At 43.9% G+C, this 27,720-nt stretch overlaps 2 protein-coding genes and 1 long non-coding RNA gene across 3 annotated transcripts; 2 read left to right on the top strand and 1 right to left on the bottom strand.

Annotated features, from left to right (window-relative positions):
• The first annotated feature begins 2,942 nt into the window (after positions 1-2,942).
• LOC109735802 (uncharacterized) lies at positions 2,943-5,913 on the top strand. Its single transcript, XM_020295002.1, has 4 exons — positions 2,943-4,442; positions 5,216-5,368; positions 5,446-5,719; positions 5,807-5,913. Exons 1-4 carry the CDS (start codon positions 2,943-2,945, stop codon positions 5,911-5,913), a joined length of 2,034 nt encoding a protein of 677 aa, XP_020150591.1.
• A 5,854-nt stretch (positions 5,914-11,767) lies between these two features.
• Positions 11,768-12,614, top strand: LOC120967430 (uncharacterized). Its single transcript, XR_005761211.3, has 2 exons — positions 11,768-12,175; positions 12,323-12,614. It is a non-coding gene; the product is annotated as an uncharacterized lncRNA (long non-coding RNA).
• A 1,481-nt stretch (positions 12,615-14,095) lies between these two features.
• LOC141025880 (uncharacterized) lies at positions 14,096-14,949 on the bottom strand. The gene is made up of 2 exons (XM_073501813.1): positions 14,198-14,949; positions 14,096-14,102 (listed from the first exon to the last, which is right to left on the bottom strand). Exons 1-2 carry the CDS (start codon positions 14,947-14,949, stop codon positions 14,096-14,098), a joined length of 759 nt encoding a protein of 252 aa, XP_073357914.1.
• Between the last annotated feature and the right edge of the window lie 12,771 nt (positions 14,950-27,720).

Genomic DNA, 27,720 nt, shown 5'->3' with positions numbered 1-27,720 from the left:
GGTCTCCTGGTTCTCTGGGGAGAGCTTCTGCTTCGGGCCGTGCAGTTGCCCCACGCAGGGCTGCTCGTGCTGCTGTTGCTTTGCCTCTTGTCCCGGCCATCCCTACCATTCCCCTTTATCGGAAGAGGAAGCGTATGTTCTGTTCCACTTGTCCTCCCGTGAATTCTATTGGACAGGTGTTGTTGATAGCCAGCCCTTGTTTTCTTAGCATGCTCTCTCTTTTCTATATCCATAGGAGATGGCTTTTTTCCTTTTCTTTCTTCTGCCGAGACTGCGCGGAATCGTAAGAGGTGCAAGTTCTTATTGAAAAGGCTGTGTGCTCATAACAAGGGTGGTTAGTTCGTGTTTCCCCTTTGTTGTTCACAGGTTTCTTCCTTCTTATTAGCTGGCGTGTTAGTATTTTCTTCTTATGGTTTGCACAAAGCATACCCTTGCGTCGCCTCTACATCCTGATTGGGTTGGTTTTCCCCTGACGAGGTGGACATACTTAAAGGTATGCATGTATGTTGTTGTCAACCATGCTGCTTCCTCTCTTCCTGGTGTCATGTATCCATACTAGAAACGATTCTTCTACAACTTTTTATCCGAAACGGTCCTACTATGGAGGTCCAGACTACCGATGCAACCGTTGCCAGGCTAGCTTTTGGTGGCGCGAGAGAGTTAAGTCACAGTCTGCTATCACCAAGAGGCGAGTAGCCTACAACAACTGTGATAAGGCTAGGAAGGTCTTCGTTAGACCCTTTGAAAAACCACCACCGTTTCTAGCAGCCCTGCTTGATTATAAAGGCCCACCCCACAGTTTAAAGTTTATTAAGCAAATACGTCAGTACAATTGCCTGTTTGCTTTTACGTCCATGGGGGCAAAAATTGACCGCTCTGTAAACGACGGTGGAGGCCCAAATTTTTTTAAGATCAATGGTTAGGTTTGCCATCGTATAGGCTCGCTGCTTCCAAATGAGGGTGACTCTCCTAAATATGCAGAGTTATACATGCATGATAGAGAAAATGAGGTTAGTAATAGAATTCAGGCCTTAAGTCATGAGAATGAAACTGGCACTGGGCTAGACAAGGAGATTGTGAAAGGTCTTATGCAGATGCTTGATGCGAATAATTCTTTGGTAAAAAAAATTCCGTATGGCCAGTGAAATCCTGAAAACTAATAAACATGAGGTCATATCAATAAGGCTTATAGCTCCTGGTGAAAATGATAGCGCACAGTTTAGTTTACCTACAACTGATGAGCTGGCGGCTTTGGTTTATGGTGAATTTACATTGGAGGCACCATGTAGAGACCTAATAATACGTAGTAAAACAGACTGTCTTCGTCGTATTTCCTCTTTAGATACTGCTTACATGCCTTTGCAATACCCTCTGTTGTTCCCGTACGGTGAACGTGGCTTGCAGCTCGGTGTGCGCTACATTGATTCTGATACCGATGATCCAAACAAGAGGGTTAAAGTGACCATGCAAGACTTCTATTGCTTCTGCTCCCACTATAAACCAGAGTAGCATAACCCATACCTATGCTGGCCGCTGTTGATTTCTGAGCTTGCATTGACGAGTGCCGGCCCAATTTTATTCTTAAATGTAATGACGACATGCGGGCTGAAAATCTTCAGGGTGTTGTCGATGCGGTAGGCCAGGGTATGGTTGGTGGGTCAGAGGTTGGGAAAAAATATTATGCCGTCGGCTTATACTGGTGGTCGCCGGTACATGTATGAAAATTTCCAAGATGTTATTGCTGTCTCGCGTGTTCATGGGTCACCGGATATCTTCACAACTTTCACGTGCAACCCAAAGTGGGAGGAAATCCTTGATTCCGTTGAGCCTGGGCAAACAGCGACGGATAGGGCTGACATTGCTGTTAGGGTGTACCACATGAAGCTTCTGCAGTATCTTCATCGGATTAAAAAAGGGAATGCCTTTGGTCCCGTTGTTGCTGGTACTGACCCTTGCAAACCTCTCTCAGTTTCCTTTTCCTCCTTCTATTTATTGTTTATGAGTTTTCCTGCCCTTTCCTTCTGTTTTCAGTCCTGCATACTATTGAGTTTCAGAAGAGGGGGTTGCCGCACGTACACATCCTTGTTTGGCAAAAGGAGGATGATAGAGTTGTCACACTAGCTCTTATAAATTCTTATATCTCGGCTGAGATCCCTGATCCTGTACAGGATCCTTTAGGGTATGCACTTGTTGCTGAGTTCATGATGCACGGCCCTTGTGGCGTTGATGGTCCAAAATGCCCTTGCATGAAAAAAGGTTTTTGCCCAAAAAAATTTCCAAAACCATTCCAAGATGAAACTTCCATCGATGAAAGTGGGTTCCCCTTATATAGGCGGCCTGACAATGGCCGCTTTGTGATGGAGAACAATGTCAGGCTTGATAATAGACATGTGGTCCCTTATAACATGCTTATATTGAAAAAGTGGCAGGCGCATATTAATGTTGAATGGTGTAACAAAACATATGTTATCAAGTATCTATATAAATATGTTACCAAAGGGCCAAACAAGTCAAAAACACTATTCGAAAATGTTCGGCGTGATGGCGCTCAGGATGTCGATGAGATCAAAGAGTATAGAGAGTGTCGTTATATAGTTGATTATGATTCTTTCTGAAGGGTTTACGGTTACGACATACATGGGAAAACACCTTCTGTTGAAATGTTGCCTGTTCATCTCCTGAACATGCATATTGTATGCTTTCGTACACAAGCTACTCTAAGTTCGGTAGTTAATGATGCTTGGCTGCAAAAAACAATGCTAACAGAATGGTTTGTGGCGAACAGGGTTCACCCTGCTGCTAGGTCGTTAACTTACTGTGATTTCCCAACTAGGTGGACGTGGGTGTCTGAGGACAAGAGATGGAAGTCTAGGACAAGAAGCGATAGAATTGGCAGGAGATACTCTGTACATCCAGCAACCGGAGAACTTTTCTATTTTAGAATGTTGCTTATGATTGTCAAAGGTGCGACGTCCTATGAGGATGTCAGAACTTACAATGGCATTGTATACTCGACGTTTAGAGAAGCATGTGGAGCAAGAGGGCTGCTTGGTGATGACATGGAGTGGTATACTGCTTTTGACGAAGCTGTTAAGTGGGGTATGGGAAATCAGCTGCGCCAACTATTTGTTACTATGATCCTTCACTGTGCTGTTAACGATGAGGCTGCTTTCTTTGAAAAATATGAGGTTTACCTAGCTGATGATATCGAGCATAGAATTCGGCAGGCTAAAAATAATTTTACATATATTGTTCCTCCTATTGAATTAAGAGACATGCTACTTGATGAATTAGCTGTCATATTTGCTAGGAATAGTGCATGCATCCTAGATCACAAATTACCCTTAAAATCTGCATACAGTGATGCTTCGGTACAAAACGATATGCTTTCTGATGCACTAGATGTTGATGTTGTTAGTCTTCTGAAAAAGGCAGAGGCCATGTATTGTAGATTAAATAGAGACCAACTGCATGCTTACTCTGCAATAATTGATCGTATTCAATCTGGAAAACCTGATTTCTTCTTTGTCTCTGGGTATGGTGGGACTGGAAAAACATTCCTTTGGAATGCACTCGATGCTTATCTTAGAGGTAGTAAGAGGGTGGTGCTATCGGTTGCGTCCTCAGGGGTGGCTGCCTTGCTTTTGCCTGCTGGCAGAACAGCGCATTCTAGGTTTAAAATACCTATTGACCTGCCTGATTATGGCACTTGTGAGATCAAGCGCTCTACCATGCTCTCCACTCTAATTGAGTTGGCTGATCTTATTATATGGGATGAGGCGTTGATGTCCCATCGAAAATGCTTTGAGGCCCTGGACCGGTCATTTCGTGATGTCCTATCGGCTAACAATCCTGCCTTAGCTAAAATCCCTTTTGGAGGCAAAGTTGTTGTCTTGGGTAGAGATCTTAGGCAAATAGTGTCAGTCATTGAAGGTGGAACTCGAGCACAGATTCTTGCTGCTGCAATCACTAACTCTCCTCTCTGGAATATTGTAGATGTCTTGCACCTAACTATTAACATGCGCTTGACTGCACACACAGATGATCCAATTCTCCAGTCTAAAGTGGCTGCCTTTGCGAATTGGGTTCTTAGTTTGGGTGATGGCACAACACCTGCTGTGGCCCGGGAGGGGGAGTCAGAGCCATCATGGATAACTATCCCTGATGAGCTTTTGAGACATTCTGATGGTGATAAAATTGATGCCATTGTTCAGTCTGTATACAAAGACATTCCTACTACATACTCTGATGTTGATTACTTAAAAGAAAGAGCAATCCTAACGCCAACGAACAAAGTGGCTGAAAAAATTAATGAGCGTGTTTTGTCTTTAGTGCCTACCAGTGAGAGAGAGTACCTGAGTTGTGATACTATAGGGAATTCATCTGATGCGGTTCGCAATCAGGATGCTTTCTATCCTGTCGAATACTTGAATGGGATTAAGGTTAATAACTTTCCGTATCATAGATTAGTACTAAAAGTAGGCGTCCCCATCATGCTTTTGAGAAATCTGAACCAATCAACGGGCTTATGTAATGGCACAAGGCTTATAATCACAAAACTTGCTGATAAAATTATTGAGGCAATTGTCATGACTGGTTCAAACATAGGCGACATTGTTTTAATTCCGAGGATAGGCTTAACCTCAAAAGATCCTAAATGGCCTTTCACTTTGCATCGTCGCCAATTTCTTGTTAGAGTGTCCTATGCAATGACTATTAACAAAAGTCAAGGGCAGACTCTTTCGAATGTTGGTTTATACTTGGATACCCCTGTGTTCACACATGGGCAGCTCTATGTTGCAGTGTCGCGTGTTACTTCAAAGAAATCACTAAAGATATTGATCAAAGGAGAGGATGACGAATCCGCTTCTCAGACAAGGAACATCGTGTTTCTTGAGATATTCCGGTCCATTCGCTAAGCTGTGTTACCCTATGATATATACACAATGAATTTCTTTATGTATATTTTTATAGTTTGTGTATTCTTCCTGTGATAAGTCTTCAGTCTTTGTATGTTCGCCGTTTTCTGCAATTTCCCAAGCCAAAAAAAACTTTTGCAATCGTGTATGCTGCTTTCTTTACTTGCTGGCTTTCTCTTCTTTTTTGCTCTCGACCTTTCAACTTATCAAGTGAGTTCATGTGAATAGCATGTTTAGACTTGATCATTCTTTCTATCTTTCTATTCATCTTTTCAAGTTTTTCTTGCATACTGCAGATGTCGAGCCAAAGGATCAGCCTTCTCTCGCAGATCAGTGACAGAGAGATGTTCTGGAATGCTAAGGTTCTGGTGTCTCGCATTTGGTACTACCGAGGTGGGACTCATGAAGGTGCCATCATGCATACTGACATCGTGGTGCTTGACAAAGAGGTTTGTTTTCTATTACAACACCTATGCTCATACTATCAATCCTACCCTCTGGCCTAACTTTCAATGGAAATGTGTAGGGCACCCACATGTATGGCCGCATGCCTGCTGAGCTGTCGGAACGGCTGAAAGATATCTTGCGGGAAGGCGATGTTTATCTGATGAAGAGATTCATGTGCAAACAATCAAAACCCACTTACAGAGCTGTTGATAGCCCGTATATGATTTTGTTCACTCACTTTAGTACTGTTGATCCTGTGGTGGGTGATGAAGAAGATTTCCCGTACTGCACTTACAGCCTCATGTCCTTTTCGGATATCCCGATGCCAGGCCCGCACACTCCTTGCTTCATTGGTTAGTCTTTCCATGCTGTTCTGATGTATGCCCTGTTTCCTCTTTAACTCCCATTGAGCCATCTTACATTTGTTCTGCTATTTGTAGATGTGATTGGCCGGATTATTGCGGTTACAGACATTATTGTTGTCCACTCCCAGTATCAGGCTGAGCCTTCAGATACCAGGACTATAATTCTCCAGGATCAAGCGTGAGTTCCTTGACTACTTTTCCTTCAATTTCCTTGACCTCCGCCCTTTCCCTTTGTTTACTTGCTGCTGCTCGATTGCAGAGGAAATGAGATCAACCTTGTATCTTAGCAAGCTACATAGTCAGTACCTCTGCTTTACCTGTCCTCTCTAAAAACCTGTATCTTTTGCCTCTATGAATATTTACCCATTCATGGACTAATGTCACTGATTGCCTCTATTCATAACCTCATGATATTACAACTTTGTTCCATGATAAATATAGTAAAGCACTATTAGTCTCTTACTGCATGTCGATTTTAAGACATCGATGTTCACTATTCTTAATGTGCATTATATTTATGCCTTGTGCCAACCCCCTTGAGCCTATCTTTTGAAACCGTCCTCATGGAATTGGTCGAGCTACGCACAACATCTTTGGCCGAGGCAATGTTTGACAAGCTTGGGCTCCCAAAACCAGTTTACCATGTGTGTCCGCTTGAGCAAGGCGGATTTAGGTCACAGATTGAATTTCACCGTACAAGAGAGCGTTATGATGCTTTGAAAAGCCAGACTAAATTAATGAGCCATACATGTGTAAGTGGAGAGGCAGCAATGGATCATGCAGCTGATCTAGCAATTACATACATGCAAAACAATGAAAACAAGGTTCTTGCTGATTAAAACTACTATCGACTACAGCAAGAAAAGCAAGCTCATGCAAGACTTTCAAACAGAGTGTTAGAAAAAACAGATGAAATCAACCAGCGCAATAAAACCATCAAACAGATGACTGAAGAGCTGTCCAATTATCTGGAAGAAGTGCATGCTGTATCAAACAAGATCCATGATCTTGCTGCGACTGCCTTAGACCCTGCTGCTAGCTTGTCTCTTTCCACTCTAAAACAGACTATTTTAGAGATTCAAAATTCAATTGGTACTCTTGGAAGCACTACTGCCACTGCGCGTGTCTTCCTAGAGGAAAAGGGCATGTACTCAGAGGATGATGTGCCTCAACCAACCTACGATGGCCTTTCTGATGAAGAACTCGATGAAGATTACCATCAAGACATGGATGATGACTGCGCAAACTATGTGCGATCCCCATGAGCACTGTCTAAGACCTGCTAAGCTGATCAACAAGTGAAGCTTTCTATATATAACTTCGCCATCAGACCTTGCTTCTTTCTAGAAAGGGCCAGGCTGTTATTATATTTAGCCTACTTTATTACCTAAATAAAATGTGAAGCTCCATGTTTATAGCTTCACCTAAGGAATTGTCTTATTCTCAGACTATTCTCCCGTTTTGTATGAATATGACATATGTGGTCCTATCTAAGACCGGTGTAATATATGTATGTTGTGCCTTCGTTTTTTTCGAGTTTTTTGCTTTCTTCCTTATAGTACTTTTCCCATGTGCCTCTGATTATAGTTTAGAAGGTTGCAAAAATTGTTCCAGACGATCTATTTGTACGCATAGACACTCCATGTAACTCTATTTGTCACAGATTGCTTACTATTTTGTTATTTCTTGCTTGCTACTACCTCTACAGGTCCAAAATCTCATCATTTTCTTGCTTTTCAATGAAGGTCTCTTCTGAAAACTTCCGCACACCATGCAAGCTGAAAACATAAAGCTTGATGATGATGTTGTTGTGCTTGGTACAGTTGATGAAGAAGACATTACTCAAAATAATATAATACCATTGTCCTATGCTGGCAAGGCTCGCTGTATGGCTGACGCCTATCGTGATGGACTGGCTGGTTCCCATGTCCACAACTTACCTGATATAATCACCAGCTTCACATGTAACCCAAAGTGGGCTCAAATAACAAATACGCTTACGCCTGAACAACAGCAGATCAATAAGGCTGCTGAGACTGATCGTATCTACCGCACGAAGCTACTTGAGTATCTGCAAAAGATCAAAGAAGGGAAGATATTTGGGCTTGTGATCGCTGGTAATGTGGCTGATGATTTATCTCCGCTTTCTTTATTTTCCTTAGACATGCACGGCTAATATCCTCTTTTACAGTTATCCACAACACTGAATTTAACAAAAATGGACTGCCACATGCCCAAGTCCTTGTTTGGCAGAAGAAAAAACAGAACAAAGTGGTCATCCCAACTTTGATGAAAACCTTTGTTTCAGCCACTGTTAGTATATCTTTTGGACCTAATTTCTTCTACATCTTTTTTTCGCTTCCATTTCACATGCTTTGCAGTAACTAGTTTCACTCTGTCACAGGGATATGAAATTACTGATACTGTTGGTGATATTCCTGCGTATGATCAGATCCCTAAGCTAGAAAGGTATGAACTCTCTATACAACGAAGCATAATACGCTGCCATCTACTTACCAAAGCCATAAATGCTCATATAAACTATACCTTATTTCAAACTATAAATCTACCATGCAAAAAGCTTCTATTCCTATTCTAATTAGACCTATAAAAACTTTGTTCCTTCATTCCATATTATGGATTTTGTGTTCCTATTCATATAAATTCCTGAAAATTTGATTATCCTAGAGGTGAGCCGGCTGTTGCAGCGTCTGATTCATCAGCCACGTTAGAGTTGAGCTGAACCCAGCTTTCGGATGAGAATAAGAAAGTGGTATGTGTGTTCTTCCAATCTCTTCTTTCTCCTTGATTTTCCGTTGCCATCGTTTCCGTTCTGTTATCTTTAACATGGAACACATAAATGCAGCCTGCCATGTCAACATCGTAGCTTACAAACTTTCCTGTTTTTCATGCCAGATGCTTTTGTGCATGGAGCCTTGCTGCCTTGATCCTTGGTACCTCGACCCTCGCTGTCTTCACCCCACGACAAGTAACAATCAGCTTTTGAACAACAGCCATCCTTTGGCCTCGTGAAGACACATGAAAGCTCTCTTTGATCAATTCCTTGTTTAAGATCTATATCAGACTACTTTCAAGGCTTGTACATATTACCGCAACTCTCCCTGCTTCGCCTATCTCCTCAGTAACTGTTTGTATCCATTATAAATACTCATTCAGCCATGTCGCCGGACATATATGTTATAACCACTACAATGCTAAGTATTCTCTTGTTTATATTTGTGTGCTCACCCTTCTCATTTTTTATTAAATCTTAAACTTTAATCACTGACCTTTGTACAATTTATTAATTAAGAATAAAACTCTCTTAGCAAATACAAAAAATTCCTGTATTTTAACATTGAACACCTCACATCTTAGCACCAAGGCTGAATATTTTAACATTCCCAAGGCTTTAATCAAATTAAGCACACATCATGATATACTTCGCATACCTGTGTATGCTTCAAAATTCTTAGCTCAACGCTTTTGCGTATTTTGCTTCTGACGATAAGAAGTCCTGCATCTATCCACAGAAACTTGACCCACTACCTGCAAGACCTATAATTAACTTTTTTCTTACTCCATTCAATATATACGTATGTAAATATGACCAGACAGATCCAAGCCAGACGAAACTCAGGAGTGATAAACACAGAGACAAGCCCATCATAAGCAGTTGTAAAAGCCCATACAGGTCCAGCCCATTCACATTTTTCTAACCCTGTGCATCGTATATAAGCACTGCTCGAGGACACTTTTGACCTAAATCCCCAATCGACGGGCTCCTGGCTGTTCTCCCTGCTGACTGGCGTGGCTCCACCAGCGATCCATCAGCCCCTGGTACAGAAAGAGGTGATTCATCACTTGCTATGTAATCTCTTTCTCTATTTCCTTCTGATTCATCCTTGCTTTCCAATCTCCTTCTCTATTTCCTTTCTCCTCACTTTAGTATCCTCTTCAATCTCAGATCACGCATGGAGGACATGGACATCGGTATCGTCTGTCACGAGGGTTCCCTAGGATCAATGGCGTCAAGGACAGGAACGCCTGTGCCCAATGTAATATTCTAAACACCTGTTATACTCCATTCATCGTAGAGATAGCCTCGATCGAATTGCCATGTCCAATTGAAATCCTCATCTATTGGTTCAGCTATTATTTTGTGAGAAAAAAAATTACCCTTGCTTTGTCCCTACAGGATAATGACTACCTGATAGTGATTCCTTATGCCCACATATTTGACCTCATGCTGAAAGCTCTAAAGCTACCCCCTGCAACTTACCAGCACAAAATATACCCAGGCGGAAAGAATCGTGTAACAGTGACTATCATTTCAACTTTGGAATTCCTAGATGGTTCACTTGTCCCGAGTTCTATACCAGGTGCAATCTTAGATAGCTATGAAGATGCAGAAGACAGTGCTGCTATGGAGGCTATTAGATACATGGAGAATGCATATGGCAAAGAAATGAGGGGCAACCACTACACCCATGTCAAGAGGCTAGAAAATCAAGTGACGCACCTGGTCAAATGGTTAACTTCATCGAATGAGACAATCAAGAAGCTGCGCAAAACATGCTACTACGCTGTCAGGTATATGAACTCGTATTCTGCCCAAATAGAAAACACAACAGCTGCTCGCCACCTGAAAGTTCAGGATAACACCAAGGGAGTTATGAAAACAGCTCTTGCAAGCATCGAAGGACTGACGCAAAGGCTACGCTACATTGCTATGAAGTTTGAGCAGCCCCTTGAAGCAACCAGAAACAGATTCTGGTAAACTTTGCTGAATGTATCCTGGCCAGCGTGCTTCATCGGTTACTGCAACAAACACCTTTTGTTTCATATCTACCAGACCAGCATCTTTCCCATTTTGGACTACTCTCAGCAAGATATGTATAGACTTTAGTCCTTCCTTGCTGCCTCTATGGTGAAAAGTAGTCTATGATGTAGTCTACGATCTTTAGATTTTATTGTTGTCTCTATGGTCAAGAGCGGTTTACCATCGCTTATTGTATATATGTGAAGGTCTCCTCTTCTACTGTTGTTTTCATAACACTATGACTGAAGAAAACAACCTTTCCTTTTATGCATGCTTTCACACTAATTTTGCATCAAACATTCCCTGTGATCATATCTGCAGCACTTACAAGCTCATATTAAGATTTCCCAATGGATCCTGTACACATTCCACCAATGTATATAAGCTATTCTTTTTGAACAATAATATGTTAAAGCATACTCTCACACCGATTAGCTTACATTCGGCCTTTGCGCCATTGGCGCAACGGGTCATCTAGTCGGTTCAAACGTCCGTGGTTGTGGGTTTGTCTAACTCCTAACAGCTAGTTGATTAAGCTCAGTGAGACCTGACAGCTGACCAGTCGTACCATGCTATGTTGATCAAAGTCGTCTCTACTGGGCAGCCATGGCCCATGGACCAATCAATCAATGACTTGAGATCGGCTGCTCCATTTAAGGCTGGTCATAGTGGGGAGTAACTTAGACTAGTAACATGCATATGTTACTAGTCTATATTAATAAATTCATAAGGCTGGCCATAGTGGGAGTAACATAACCCATGCACTTGGGACTAGCAAACATGCTTATGTGGCACACAATTAAAGAAGAGAGAGAGGGTTAGAGTAACATAGGTAGATACCATATCATGTTAAATGTTATGCTACTTTGTGTCATGCATTGCAATAAATATGATCATGCATGATACTATTTTATGATACTATGCATTATGGAGGTAGTATCATACACTAGTATCATATGCATGATACTAGTATATGATACTCCCCACTATGAGTAGCCGATAGTAACATACGGATGATAACATGCAAACCTTCATTAATTGAGATATAAACCCATTTTACCTTGGGGTGTGTTATGTTACAGCAGTGGCGGCGCTGGGGTCTTCCTAGGACTTCCCTGGAATACCCAAGTATTTCGTTTAAAAAAAATTAGTACATATACGGTAGAAGGAATAGGGCCACGGTAAAAAAAGAAGCTACGCACGGGAGCAGACACGACCGAGTCAGCGTTTGGCTAGGCGCGCGAGTGGCTCGTCTCCTCCCTCGATTCAGTATTGCCCTTCCCAAACCTAGCTCCCCTGATTCAGCTTCCCCTGGAATAAGGTCCGTTTCCGGCGGCCAGGTCGGCCCTCTCCTTCCACCCTCGCCTCACCCCTCGGTCCCCTCCCCTTCGGCCGCCCTCTCCCTCCCCTGCTGGCCCGCCCATGCCCAGAAGCCCTCCAACCCTCTGGCGCTCTGCGGTGGCCTCTGCGGCGGCGCGGCTCCGCTAGGTGCCGGTCCGCCTCCGGCCTCCTGGCTCCCCGGCCCAAGTAGACGCCCAGCCCCTCCTGGCTCATCTCCACGGCTACGCCCTGGACATTCTGCATCCATCTACTGATCTACATCTAGTTTAGCATCCAACAAGGTATACTTTATACTTTCTGTTAGTTTTTTAAAGAAATCTGAAGATTTTGCAATGATTGCTTGTAAAACTGAAATTGGATTGCTTGTTTGTCCAATGTTCACCTGTACATGCGACATTGCCATTGATTTTACTTTGTTTATGTGATAGTGATGTAGATGAAAAAGAAGGATATTAGCTTATTCGAGTTGTGGGACAAATCTTCAATGTCAAGAAAGTTAACTTCTACGTCCACGCCAGTTACATTCGTTGAGAGAGAATTTTACAATCAAGTGAAGGAAGAAGATGTCATCAATCTCTTTTAGAAAGGCGACCGCAAAGTTATATTTTAAGAAGGATATCATCGCTTTATCAATCAAAAGATACTTATGTATTCATGTTGTTATGGTGTGATACATTGAAATATTGGTACTACCATTATGCTAGTGTTGTTTTGTTCATATATTGCTAGTGGTATGTTGTTTGGTTCATATACTATATTTAGAGGGGGGAAATTGGGTGAATACCCCGCCTTCATTTTCTGGCGCCAGCACTGTGTTACAGTAACATATTATGTTGCCACAAGCATCTCTTTTCTCATTAACTTCATGCCACATAAATAAAATTGTCTTGGAACCTGTTATGTTACACCTAAGTTACTTTCACTATGACTAGTCTAAGTCGATGGTGTCGTCTATGTGTATCCTCCCCCGACATGGTGGCCCATGCATGCTACTAATGCACTGCTCACCTACCGGAAGCGTCTCATGCATGCATGTACTATTTGCCCGTACGACATACAGTTACCTGCCTGTGCCAGCCGACGCCCCTCGTTTCACATGCACTCGTAACACGTATGGCACGTACGACGTGCTTTCCTGCATGGATACCTAGCTGGAGCATATACAGAGCATCACCGGCATGCACGCCGCAGTTACTGCGTGCCGCGTGTGCAGCACCAATACTCGTCGACCGACCGAGCTGTGTTTTCCTTTCGCACTGCCCAGGCCAGAAGAGTGTCCAAGAAATGGAAGCGAGACAAGCACAGTGGTCTATCCACACAATCAGCGAACTGTCACGAAGCCCACCCACCTGGGCCCCGCACCGCGCCGTACAGTCCGGAATCACGGGCCGTGTACCGTGCACCTCCCGTCTCCCGGCGCCGCACAATTTCCTGTGGCCTTTCATGGCGGCCGCCGGCCGGATGCCCGCTCCGCGTCCTGTCACTCGCATGATAGATCGACCACCGGCTCGTCATCGTGCACTGAGATTTTTTTTTTTTCGAATGGGCAATGAGAATTCTAGCGAGATGCTCCTGCTTTTGACTCCACCTTCATGCCCTCTTTTGCTTTGCCAAAAGAAGACCCACTAAAAGCATTACTAGTAGAACTCTCAAACCCTCAAACCCTTATAGCAGTTTTAAGGGTTGAGAAGTGCTAGTTTTTGACACTTTTAAGGGTTGAAAAATAGGGGCAAAGACTAGAACCCTCAAACCTGGGTTGGGTTTGAGGGTTCTAGTCTTTGCCTCAACCCCAATCTTTAAAACTGTCATTTCATATATCACACATTTCATCACATTTCATCATATGACATATCATAAATTCCATCACATTTGACATAAAACAATAATCATTCTAGTTATTATTACAACACCGAATAAAACAATAATCATTCAAATTATTACAATAATGTTTGAGCAAATTACACTAATTGTACGAATCAAATAGGACATAGAAAAGTAAAACAAAGATACATCATGGGCCAATGCGCCGCCCATCCAACTGCCAGTGGTGCTCTACTAGATCATCCCGGAGCCGACCATGAGTGGTTGCATCCTCAATCTCACGATGTGCTTGAAGAAAAGCGTGTATGCGAGAAGGGTTTCTTTCCGGTTGCACACGGGTACCAACATTGTCATAGAAACAAGGGAGGTTTAACCCTCTCTCATCCTCTAGGATCATGTTGTGTAGAATCACACAACATTTCATGATGTTCACCAAGGTTTTTTTGTCCCAAAACCGAGCTGGACCACGAACTATGGCAAACCTTGCTTGCAAAACACCGAAAGCTCTCTCAATATCCTTGCGGGCTGCCTCTTGTGCCTTGGTGAAATGAGCCTCTTTTCTTGTTAAGGGCACCCCATTTTTCTCCTTGATGGACTTCACAAGAGTTGCCCATTCGGGATAGATGCCATCGGTGAGATAGTATCCCATTGAGTACTCATTGTCCATGATTTTGTAGTTGCAAGCTGGAGCATCCCCAGAAATTAATCTTTTGAACAAAGGAGATCTATTGGGGATATTGATATCATTGAGTGTTCCCGGCAACCCAAAGAATGCATGCCATAAGCGAAGATACTCGTCAGTATAATCCGCGGGTATGCTATAAGCGAGTACCCGCATTGCCGCCGATATCTTTTGATATGCACTAAACCCCATGATACCGGCGGCGGATCTACGACGTTTAAAGTAATAGGAGGCGGCCTCACAATCGATGACAATCTTCACAAACAAACTACGCCGCATTCGGTACCTTCTGCGGAAGAGACGAGGAGGGTATGTAGGTACCTCCGCGAAGTAATCTTCCATCAAATGCTCGTGTCCGAGAGCGCGGTTCCGGTAGATGGTGACTCGCCCCATCTTCGACCCTCTCCTCTGATCCATCAGCTTCACGCGGTTTTCAAACGATTGCACGTCGATGAGGAGGCTCATCATCTCGACGTCGTCGTCTTGCAACAACTCATCAATGTCGGAATCGTCGGATGTCAACCAATCCGACGAATCGGACATCGAGTCCATGGCAACGTCATCGTTGTTCATCTCCATCTACAAAAAGCATTCAATATTTAGTGCTACAAATTGAAACAATAAAGAAAATGAAACAAAAAAGAAAAAAGAAAAAAAATAAACATACCTTCGGGCGAGGCCGAGGCGGGCAGGGGGCGCGGCAGAGGTGGGTTGGGGAGGACGCGGCGGGGCGGAGGCCGGGGAAGACCGCGGCGGGGAGGACGCACGACGGCCGGCGTCGGGGAAGACCGCGGCGGGGCGGAGGGCGGGCAGGGGCGGCGATCCGCGCGGAGAGGAGGAGGCGCGGCCGTCCAGGGCCGGGGATGGACGCGGCGGGGCGGAGGCCGGGGAAGACCGCGGCGGGGAGGACGCGCGGCGGCCGGCGTCGGGGAAGACCGCGGCGGGGCGGAGGGCGGGCAGGGGCGGCGATCCGCGCGGAGAGGAGGAGGCGCGGCCGTCCGGGGCCGGGGATGGACGCGGCCGAGGCGTGAGGCGCCGGCGGGACGGCGGGGACGGCGGGCGGGCGGTCGGATCAGCGCGGCGGCGGCGGCGCGGAGGTTGGGGAGGATGAAAGCGTCGTTGCTACGATTTGGGGGTCGACCCCTGTTTTCCTCCCAAGCCCTCACTTCTACATGTTGGAGATGTGTTTTCGGGTTGGGCCTCTAAAAAAATTTAAGGGTCCAAAGGTTAAAGGGGTCTAGTCTACGCATTTTTTTTGTCCAAACTGTAAAAAAACAGTTATTTTTACAGATTTGGGGGTTTAGGGATACTACTAGAGATGCTCTAAGCTCACTAGACAAGCTTATCGTGTTCGTTTATGCCATCTCAAAGCTGCTTTGTACCACCACTCAAGTTGTAGCAAAAGGGAACCCCATCTTTATTCTTTCTTTGGCGCGTACCTTCCGTACCATGGCATGTACCAAGCAGATATTCGCACTCCGTCCGCCGACCGCGAGAGCGACGCGCGACTTTCGAGGCTCCCCGGCGGCCGGCGTGCTCGCGGTTCGTGTCTCGGTCGCCATCGCCGAGGACGGACGGATGGGTTGAACTGCTCGGCCTTTTGAGAGAAAGGAAACTAATGCAGTCGAGATACGGCGATCAACCACGTACTACTAGTAGAGTACGGTCTTGAATAGATACGATACGACCGGTCCCTTCCGTTGATATGATCCCAAGAGTGAAAGGCACGCTAATCTGTCCAGTATTCAGAGGAGTACAGAGGTCCATCGTGGTCATTATCAGACCGGCTAATTTTTTTGGCTCCACTATTAATTCTTCTTTAAATCGACAGAGAGAATTATTATTTTTTGGCTCGACTAGTTTGTTCATCGTTGGAGGGTTTCATCGCTCGAGTCATAGCCGGTAACTGTCTCCAGCGGGATCGATGCATTGACGCCACGTGTACGTGTTTGTTGGAATAAAATCGATCGGTAGGTCACGGACGAGGAATCAGACCGGGTGCAGGTGCAGCAGCACGCCGACGCCAACGCCGCTTAAGCAAAAGCGCACTGCCCGACGTACGTACGCCGTTTGTCATGCATCGGCTTCTGTAAAAAAACCTTCTCGGCCTGCCATGCCATCCATTACCTCCAGACACACCGTTAATCCGAGCGCTCGTTGGCGGCTGCATGTGGCTAGGCCCGGGTGTAAACGTGGGACTCGTACCGTGCAGTCCGGAATCACGGGCACGGGCTCCAGGCCGAAACAACCGCCATCGTTCCCCCCCCCCCGAATTTACACACAGTACTTCTCTAAGCAGCCATGGGTGAGGAGGACGATCGTGCCAACATATATTTTCCTCGGGCTTTTCACGCTCCTGTTTGCTCTTTCGCTACTTTCTCACACAACTTGTCCTCCCATATCCTTGATGATGATGATTAGATAAACCGAACAAAGGGAGGTCATCTTGTCGATTCGTGCTTCCCTTCCGTACCACGGCGTGTACCTGACTCTGCCAGCTCTCGCCTGTCGCCGCCTTCCAAGCTTCTCTTCTATCAAAAAGAAAAAGAAAAACCAAGAGTACAAGCATGCATCACATAATTTTCCTGCTCTCGCACTCCATTTAAAACGCAGCGTAGTCAAAACCCGGCCGGGCACGTAGAGATTTCGAGAAGATCGATCCGTGGATTCGTGCTTTGCACTTGGAGCACGCGGACGGGGCTTTGAATTTCCACGGTCGTCCCAGACGGCGTTAGCAGCAATACGTCCGTGTTCTTCTATTAACTTGCTTGTTTTTGCCGAATTCTTCTGTTAATAACTTGCCCAGCTGCACTCGTGCAGGCCTATTGGGTTGTCTCTCGCAGCAACAGCAGGGCGTAACGTGACGGCTAGTTTTGGACAGGAACGCAGCGACCAATCGTGTACGTACGTACTAGTACACGACAGTGGCACCGCCTTGTACAAAGCGCGTAGAAAAGGGGGAAAACCAGGCCGAACCGATGATGACTCGCGTGCTTGTGCCTCAATCCTCTCTTCTTTTCTGATCCTGACTAGTAGATTTGATTCTTGCTCCCTTTGACATCCATAGCCTGTTACTTTGCACTATGTGTAAAAAACGCCCCCTATTTTAAACGCCACAGTAATATCTAGTGTCGACCTCTCTTTTTTCCCTTCGATTTCTCGTTGTAGCCTCTCTCGAATGTTTACATTTGGGGGTCTCTGAGCATGGGAGCCCAGGGAAGCAGTTCCCGGAGGGTTCAAAATACCAGTTGATGAAAACTTCTACCGATTTAAAAATGGTTCCAAGTGTTTTTTTTTTCTTTCTCTGTGTTTTTCTTTATGGATTTCATCAGATTTTTAGCTTTTTTATTTTGTGTATTTTTTCAAGTACATGTGGACTTATTTGGATACACTTCATACATTTAATGTATACACACTATATTTTTGTGATACACGTTGACCATTTTTTGAATACATGATGAACATTCTTTTAAATAGTGTATCAACATTTTTTAATAAATGTTAAATATTTTTCAAATAGATGTTCAACACTTTCGAATACATGTGTGAAAAATACATGATGGACATTTTTTAAAATCGGCGCGGAACATTTTTTTATACATGACAAACATTATTTAAATACATGATGATCATTTTTCAAAAAAGTACATGTTTGAACACTTTTATGAATACATGTTGATCAATTTTATACCTTGAATTTTTTTCTAAAAGTTACACTAACATATTTTTTTACATTGAAAAAACATTTTCAAAAAATGCAGCAACATATGTTTGAAGTGAGTGAACTTTTTTTAAAATGTCATAACGTTTTTGAATGGTACCAAATAATTTTTTGAAATTACGGAAACTCTTTTACATTTTTTTAATGTCACAACATTTCCTTAAACATTAATATTTTGAAATGTCACGAACATTTTTTAGAATAGTATGATTGTTTAAAAAAAAATTGCACGGTCAAAAACATTATATTGCGTCAACATTTAAAATGCACGGTGAACTTTTTCTTAAAACCATTAAGCAAATTATTTATGAAACATGTACTTTTGATTACAATGCGTCAACATTTTGATAAATTGAGATGAATAACTAACAATTAAACTTTTTAGTGTAGAATTTTTGCAATATTTTGTCTACAATTCTACAAATTTGAAAGGCGGGGCGGCAAAAGGCTAATTTTTTCCCATCTAAGCCCTCTCATAAATAAAAATTATTCATTACTTCATTCAAACATGGGGCGGGGGGTGGGGGGGGGGGCATTGGCCCCCTCAGCTAAATAGCTTGGCCTCTGCTAGTATGTTTGTTTGTTGTATTGATGGTGTAAACATTTTTTATATAAATTGGACCACCCCGATCTGAAATCATGGCAATGCCCGCGTTAGAAAAGATGGATGAGGCCCATGCATTGTGATCGTTCACTCGTCCACACCCGTAGCCAAAGTCACTAGCAAAATTTTGTACTTTTGTTCAATTTTAAGTACATATTGGTTCTTTGTTTGCATGGCTTATGTGGGCGGTGTGAAAATTATCTTCCTTTGTAATCACCGATGGTTTGAACGATATTATGATAAGAGATGCTTCCACTACACTGATGTGTTGAGATTGAGATAACTAATCATCTACTACATGAAGCAGGTCCGTCTCTAGAAATTCGGGCCCCGGGCGAAACCCAAAATGTGGGCCAAAATTCCGAACAATTCACATAACAGAACAACTAATATGCATAAAGTATACACTCAATTTATTATATAATTTCAAGTTCATTATATTTGTACCTCACCAAACTATATATTTAGGCATATTTCAAGTACTAATGCTAAAAAAGGTAAAGGGAAAGCAAAGCAATAAACTAGCTGCATAAAATTTTTGAATTTCAGGTTGGGAGTCTCTCCCCAAATACCTATTGAGGGCATTCGTTAGATATTGAGCCTCGACTTCCAGTCTTTGTTTCGTCTTACGCTTTGCAAGACCCGAATCATGCGTCCTAATTCTAGTAGACATGATAAAGATTCAGTAACAAAGCCAAACAAATTGTAAGTCATCATTGATCGAACAGAATCTAATTCGTTTCAAATAGTAACGCTCGCTATATGACTAGATCATTCAAATACAGAGAAAATAAATTGAAAAGGCAAACTTGCTCTTGGAGATTAAAACACAGTCTATAGTCCGGCGTTTGTGAAAGAGAAGAGACTGTACTGCATAGGTTTTGGTCCTGTCCGTTTGTTGCACAATGTTGGGCATTGATCAATGAGGACTAAGGAGAGAGGAGACGACGTGTTCACTCCACGAAATTTCGTCTCGTCACAAGAATCGCTCAAGAGGTGGTTACTGGACTGGTTTGGTTCGGCTTGCGAGGATGACGAGAGTGTCATGATTATGATGTTATATCACATGTGGCTTGCAAGGAATGCTACAAGAGATGGGAAGGCCGTTGAGGATGCTCGTTCTTTGGTCGAACGTGTCTGGAGACTGCTGGAGGATTGGGCTAACGCACACGCACCACCGGTCAACACACAGGGAGGGAAGCCCACGAAGTCTTGGCGACCACGTGTCCAAGGATGGCTCAAGGTGAACATCGACGGGGCGACGACGAAGGTTGATGGATCTGGGGGCGGAGGAGCGGTCGTGCGCGATCATCATGGTGTGTTTGTTGGAGGAGCATGCCATTTTTCCCTTATGTCATCGATCCGGAGCACGCAGAGCTATTGGCTTGTCGGAGAGGCGTCCAACTTGCTGTAGAGGTTCGAGCACGCAGGGTCATCCTGGAGTCTGACTTCCAAGGGGTGGTGCAGGCTTTGAAGAATAATGAGCTGGACAGATCACGGTACGGTCCTCTCGTCGAGGAGATCAAAGAGCTACTCAGTACGCGCTGGATGAGTTGGCTGCCTGAATAAGATGGGTAAGACTTGTTTTTTTCCTCGGATTGTATTTGTGACGTTATTGCGGCTAAATTGGTTGCGAACTAGTTAATAAAAGGTAGCACCTTTCCCCTAAAGAAATTTTTTTGTCGATCGACCGAGTTGTGTTTTTCTTTTGCACCGCCCAAAAGAGTGACCAAGAAATGGAAACAAGACAAGTAGGATGGTCTATCCATACAATCAGCAAACTGTCACCAAGCCCACCACAGCCCTTCATCGTACGGTCTGGAATCACGGGCCGTGTATTTACGGTGCACGTCCCATCTCTTCATGCCGCTGAATTCCCTCCCGCCTTTCACCATCGGCCGGATTCCGGCTTTGCTCCTGTCTCTCGCACGATCGACCGCCGCTCGTCATCGTCCACCAAGAATTGGTAATGAGGTGTTCCTACTTTGACTCCAGCTGCCTGCCTGCCCTCTTTGCTTTTGCCGAAAGAAGATCCACTAAACAAGCTTATCATGTTGGTTTATGCCACCCCAAAGCTGCTTCTACCACTCATTTCAAGTGGTAGTAGTAAAAGGGAACATCACCTTCATTCATTCTTTGGCGCGTCCTTTCCGTACCATGGCATGTACCAGCAGATATTCCTAGCTCCTCCGAGAGCGACGCGCGACTTTCGAGGCTCTCGCGTGGCCGGCGTGCTCTTTCACCATCGCCGAGGACGGACGGACGGGTTGAACAGCACGGCCTTTTGAGAGAAAAGGAGAGTGGAATGGTGAAGCTAGCTAGATCTGCAGATCAACCATGTAGGGTACGATCTTGAATAGGTACGCCAGTCGCTTCCGTTGATATGATCCCAATAGTGAAAGGCACGCCAATCTGTCAGAAAGGTTAATTTCACGCGTAGAATTCAGTATTCTTTTCTGACCTGGTCATTATCAGAGCGGCTGGAATTTTTGGGCTCGACTAATTTGTTTACTCGTTGGCTGGCTCGACTAATTTGTTTACTCGTTGGCCCGTGTGGTGCAGGTTGATCGCTCAAGTCATAGATGGTAACTGTCTCCGGCAGGATCGGTGCATCGACGAAGAGGTTCCCGGCTTCCCGTTGCATATAATGTTCAAATAAATGGATCGACCAGTCACGGACGAGGAATCAGACCGAGTGTAGCAGCCATGGGTGAGGAGGAACGGAGGATGACACGGTGCAGACATGTATTTTCCTCCGGCTTTTCATGCTCCCGTCAGCCCGACTTTGCTCTTGGCCCTACTTTCTCACGCGACTTCTCAACAGTGAGCATTCCGTTTTTTGACACCTGCCTCCCATGTCCCATATACTCCTTGATTAGCTAAATTGAACAAAGGTCATCTCATCTTGTCGATTCGTGCTTCCTTTCCGTACCACGGCGTGTACTACCTGCCAGCTCTCGCCGGTCGCCGCCTTCCAAGCTTCTCTACTCTCAAAAAGAAAAAAAGGCAACTAAGAGTACAAGCATGCATCACATAATTTTCCTGCTCTCGCACCGTCCAAAATGCAGCCTAGTCAAAACCCGGCCGTGCACGTATTGCTTTCCAGAAGATCGAGCCGTGGATTCGTGCTTTGGAATTTCACGGTCCAGCTGCACTCGTCCACGCTTGTCGGCTTCTCTCGCAGCAGCACAGCAGCGTAACGTGACGGCTAGGCTTTGCACAGGAACGCAACGAAGCAATCTTGTACGGCCTGCGTCCTGGTTTAATGTCCCGCTCATGTTTTGTGCTAAATTTTAACTAGAAATTCAACTAATAAAATATTAATACATGTTATAAAAAATCATATCGTTGAATTTGTATTTAAACATAGTTTTTAATTATATTATTCTTATGACATGCATTTCATTTTTTAATTAAATATAAAATCAAAATATGGCACAAAGTATGAAGATGACCAATAAACCAGGATGAAGATGGTACGTATATGACAGTGGCACTGTCTTACACAAAAGCGCTTAGAAAAGAGCAAAGCCAGGCCGTACCAACATTGATTCCAGGGCTTGTGCGTCAATCGGCTTTTCTTGGTTGATATTTTTTTCTGTAATAATACATGTCTCATTAATAAAATAAAGATTTACTTACAAGCCACGTAAACATCGACATTACAGGACTGAAAAGATAGGATAATCATATATAAAAAACCCAGCGCATGTCTCTCTCCACTAAGGAAAAGGAGACAGATCACCTCTTCACCCGAGCTCGACGCAGCTCCATTGCTGATCAACAGCTTTACAGACCTCCAAAGTAGTTTGGCTGAAGCAAAACCATTGTCATTGAAAGAATCAGACCGGGGCAACGTGTCCCGGACACGCTATCGAACTTCAGAACTGACACCCCCGCATGACTATGACGTCGGAGGAGGAAATCAGAACTGTCAACCTCCAACCACAAACCCAGCACAAGATGCACCATCTTCCAGCTGTCACTTGCGTAGACAACCATCTGCACGTACTTCTGGATAACAAAACCTCCCTGCTCCACCATGACGTCGGAGATAACGCCGCAACAACGGGGACAGAGCAGAAGGAGAGACACACCTGATGGAGTCGTCGCCGCCGCCTCACTGACACCATCCATAAACCCTAACGCCGCCGATCTGAAGGGTCGGCAAACACACGATGCCATCAACTCCGAGACGCCACCATAAAGGGCACCGCCGGTGTGGGAGTAAAGTTGAGGCTGATTTATTCGTTCGGGCGCTGCTCCCATCACCCCAACGGCGCACCACAACCTACAAATCCAAATCCTAACTACAGAGCGATGGAACGGGGTCCCCCCTCCCTCCTGCCGCCGGAGCAGCATCCAGAGGGAGAGGGGGCCAGCGCCCTCGCCGGTGGAGGTTGGTGGAAAAGAGATCGCCTCCCTAGTCACCTCCTGGCGGCGGCTAGGGTAGGAAAACGTACCTACAATTTTCTTGGTTGATCCTGACTAAAGATTTGATTCTTGCTTCCCTTGACGTACGTATTTACTTGGTACTTACTACGTGTAAAACAAACATCTTCTAGTAAGCAAGAATATCAGTTATCAATTAAAACTGTCCCGTAATTTCTGCCAGCTCTACTTATTTCGCTGAATGTTGCAAGATAACACCTATACACAAATTCAACAACATTTCTTTTTTATAAACACAAAAATGCATTTTGGAAGACCCGGCTATCATACCCTGCTATCTGCTGGCCCCGGCCTTCTCTTCTTAAACTTTAGAATGGGATTCCATTTTCTATGTGGGCACCCCAATATCTAGTGTTTCCCTCTCTTTTTTCCCTTTGATTTCTCGTAATAGCCTGCTCGAATGTTTACATCGAGTTCCTCCGTCGAATGACTGGGCCGGCCCAGTGAAGCGGATCCGCAAGGTCCTGAGACCAATTCGTGAAACATTCCACCGATTTTAGATTGGTTTCAACCGAATTTGTTTTTCTATTTTGGTGTTTCTCTCTCCGGTTTTTGTTGGAATGTTTTTCTTCTTCTTCTTTTCCCAAATACATGTCAATTTTTAATACACTTTGTACATATTTTGTATACACACTTCATAACTTTTTGATATACGTTGATTTTTTTCAAATACATGATGAAGTTCTTTCAAATTCATGTTTGAATTTTTTTATAAGTGTTGCTGAACATTTTTTTAATACATGTAAAACATTTTTCAGATGCACCTTGAACATTTTTAAAGAAATACATTATGTACATTTTTTCAAATCCACGCAGAATATTTTTTTCTTTACACGCCGGACATATTTCAAATACATGATGAACATTACTTTGTCAAATAAATGTTTGATTTTTTTAATACATACTGGATATTTTTGTAAAAAACACAAAAACATTTTCTTTCCATTGTATACACATTTTTTTAAATGCCATCAACTTAATTTTGAAATGTGCGAGCATTTGAAAAAACTCATAAACAAAATTAATAGTATGGAACAATTGTTTTAAATTACGTGAAAGTTTTACATTGTAATTATTTATAGATGACAATTTTTTTTGAAATGGTGAGCGTTTATCAAATGTCACAAACATTTTTTGAATAGCACTAACAATTTAAGAAAAATTGCACAGACAAAATAATTACATTATGTTATCATTTTGCAAATGCACGGGGGACTTTTATAGAACTTACATTGATTTTTAGTATATAGTCCCTCCATCCCACGAAATAAGACGTATTTGCAAGTTGTTTGAGCTTGCAAAAACATTTTATATTCTGAGACGAAGGGAATATATTTTTAGAATATTTCAAAAATATAAATAAATATACAAAAAGGAAAGAGGAACAAACACGAACGAGCACCCGCGAGGCTACTACTGAGCCGCTAATTAACCTGAGATTCCTTCCTCTGCTAGATTCTCCCATGAAGAAACTTGTCTACCCCAGAAACTGGCAACAACACCTGGGTAGCACCATCTCTTGGAAACTTGTTTCGATTATGTCCATTCACCCCTCATGCTACCTGCTAGCATTGTGAAACAAATTAACAAGTACCCGAGGCATTGCTTTTGGAGGAAGTATGGTTTGGAAGACAGAGGTACAACTCTTATTTCCTGGGACAAAGTTTGTATCCCTAAAGATCAAGGTGGATTGGGAGTTCTTCACATTGCAACTCACAACAAATGTCTTCTCATGAAGCATCTGCACAAATTTCTTCATCACCATGATCTTCCATGGGTGCAACTAATCTGGGAATCTTACTATCCTCAAGGAGTGATTACTCCTAGACCTCTGGGATCTTTCTGGTGAAAAAGCATTCTCAAACTGTTGCCACGATACAAAAGTTGCACAAGAGGAATTATTGGACAAGGCAATACCATATCATTCTGGGAAGACAATTGGGGTTCTGGTCCTGTTAAGCAAAAATACCCTGAGCTATTTTCTTATTTTTGAGACCTAGAGTAGTATGAAGACTACTCAGAATCGGCAAGTACATTCAGCTTCCATCATAGCTCGAAGACTAGTCGGGACGTCTGCTAACAACATGTGCTCTCCATGTTGGGCAACGTAGTAATTTCAAAAAAATTCCTACGCACACGCAAGATCATGGTGATGCATAGCAACGGGAGGGGAGAGTATTGTCCACGTACCCTCGTAGACCGTAAGCAGAAGCGTTATGACAACGCGGTTGATGTAGTCGTACGTCTTCACGATCGACCGATCCTAGCACCGAAGGTACGGCACCTCCGCGATCTGCACACGTTCGGCTCGGTGACGTCCCACGAACTCACGATCCAGTAGAGTGTTGGGGAAGAGCTTCGTCAGCATGACGCTGTGATGACGGTGATGATGAAGCTACCGGCGCAGGGCTTCGCCTAAGCACTACGACGATATGACCGAGGTGGATTATGGTCGAGGGGGGCACCGCACACGGCTAAAAGATCAATGATCAACTTGCGTGTCTATGGGGTGCCCCCTCCCCCGTGTATAAAGGAGTGGAGGAGGGGGAGGGGGCCGGCCTCCTAGGCGCGCCCCAAGGGGACTCCTACTCCCACCGGGAGTAGGATCCCCCCCTCCCCAAGTTGGATTAGGAGAGAAGGAAGGAGGAGGAAGGAGGAAGGAAAGGGGGGGGGGGGCGGCCCCCTCCCAATTTGGATTGGGCTTGGGGGGGGGCCTCATTTGCTCCCTTCTCCTCTCTCTCCCACTATGGCCCAATAAGGCCCATATACCTCCTGGGGGTTTCCGGTAACCTCCCGGTACACCGGTAAATGCCCGATCTCACCCGAAACCATTATGATGTCCAAATATAGTCGTCCAATATATCGATCTTTATATCTCGACCATTTCGAGACTCCTCGTCATGTCCGTGATCACATCCGGGACTCCGAACTACCTTCGGTAAATCAAAACACATAAACTCATAATACGATCGTCACTGAACGTTAAGCGTGCGGACCCTACGGGTTAGAGAACTATGTAGACATGACCGAGACACGTCTCCGGTCAATAACCAATAGCGGGACCTGGATGCTCATATTGGCTCCTACATATTCTACGAAGATCTTTATCGGTCAAACCGCATAACAACATACGTTGTTCCCTTTGTCATCGGTATGTTACTTGCCCGAGATTCGATCGTTGGTATCTCAATACCTAGTTCAATCTTGTTACCGACAAGTCTCTTTACTCGTTCCGTAATGCATCATCCCGCAACTAACTCATTAGTCACATTGCTTGCAAGGCTTATAGTGATGTGCATTACCGAGAGGGCCCAGAGATACCTCTCCGACAATCGGAGTGACAAATCCTATTCTTGATCTATGCCAACTCAACAAGTACCATCGGAGACACCTGTAGAGCACCTTTATAATCACCCAGTTACGTTGTGACGTTTGGTAGCACACAAAGTGTTCCTCCAGTATTCGGGGGTTGCATAATCTCATAGTCATAGGAACATGTATAAGTCATGAAGAAAACAATAGCAATATACTAAACGATCAAGTGCTAAGCTAAAGGAATGGGTCAAGTCAATCACATCATTCTCTAATGATGTGATCCCGTTAATCAAATGACAACTCATGTCTATGGCTAGGAAACTTAGCCATCTTTGATTCAACAAGCTTGTCAAGTAGAGGCATACTAGTGACACTCTGTTTGTCTATCTATTCACACATGTACTAAGTTTCCCATTAATACAATTCTAGCATGAATAATAAACATTTATCATGATATAAGGAAATATAAATAACAACTTTATTATTGCCTCTAGGGCATATTTCCTTCAGTCTCCCACTTGCACTAGAGTCAATAATCTAGATTACACACTAATGATTCTAACACCCATGGAGTCTTGGTGTTGATCATGTTTTGCTCGTGAGAGAGGCTTAGTCAACGGGTCTGCAACATTCAGATCCGTATGTATCTTGCAAATCTCTATATCTCCCTCCTTGACTTGATCGCGAATGGAATTGAAGCGTCTCTCGATGTGCTTGGTTCTCTTGTGAAATCTGGATTCCTTTGCCAAGGCAATTGCACCAGTATTGTCAAAAAAGATATTCATTGGACCCGATGCACTAGGTATGACACCTAGATCGGATATGAACTCCTTCATCCAGACTCCTTCATTTGCTGCTTCCGAAGCAGCTATGTACTCCGCTTCACACGTAGATCGCGCCACGACGCTTTGCTTAGAACTGCACCAACTGACAGCTCCACCGTTCAATATAAATACGTATTCGGTTTGTGACTTAGAGTCATCCGGATCAGTGTCAAAGCTTGCATCAACGTAACCATTTACGACGAGCTCTTTGTCTCCTCCATAAACGAGAAACATATCCTTAGTCCTTTTTGAAGGAAATATGCCCTAGAGGCAATAATAAAGTTATTATTTATTTCCTTATATCATGATAAATGTTTATTATTCATGCTAAAATTGTATTAACCGGAAACATAATACATGTGTGAATACATAGACAAACAGAGTGTCACTAGTATGCCTCTACTTGA

Source organism: Aegilops tauschii, chromosome 6 (assembly GCF_002575655.3).
Source record: "Aegilops tauschii subsp. strangulata cultivar AL8/78 chromosome 6, Aet v6.0, whole genome shotgun sequence".
Classification (NCBI taxonomy): domain Eukaryota; kingdom Viridiplantae; phylum Streptophyta; class Magnoliopsida; order Poales; family Poaceae; genus Aegilops; species Aegilops tauschii.
The sequence above is the reverse complement of the archived record's forward strand: the minus strand, read 5'-3'. Positions and strand labels throughout refer to the sequence as shown.

Bases quoted from the DNA above. Each gene is read 5' to 3' on its own strand.
- LOC109735802 (XM_020295002.1), top strand. From the start codon at position 2,943: ATGTTGCTTATGATTGTCAAAGGTGCGACGTCCTATGAGGATGTCAGA. The intron at 4,443-5,215 runs GTTAATAACTTT...TGCATACTGCAG, and splicing joins AATACTTGAATGGGATTAAG to ATGTCGAGCCAAAGGATCAG. The intron at 5,369-5,445 runs GTTTGTTTTCTA...GGAAATGTGTAG, and splicing joins TCGTGGTGCTTGACAAAGAG to GGCACCCACATGTATGGCCG.
- LOC141025880 (XM_073501813.1), bottom strand. From the start codon at position 14,949: ATGGACTCGATGTCCGATTCGTCGGATTGGTTGACATCCGACGATTCC.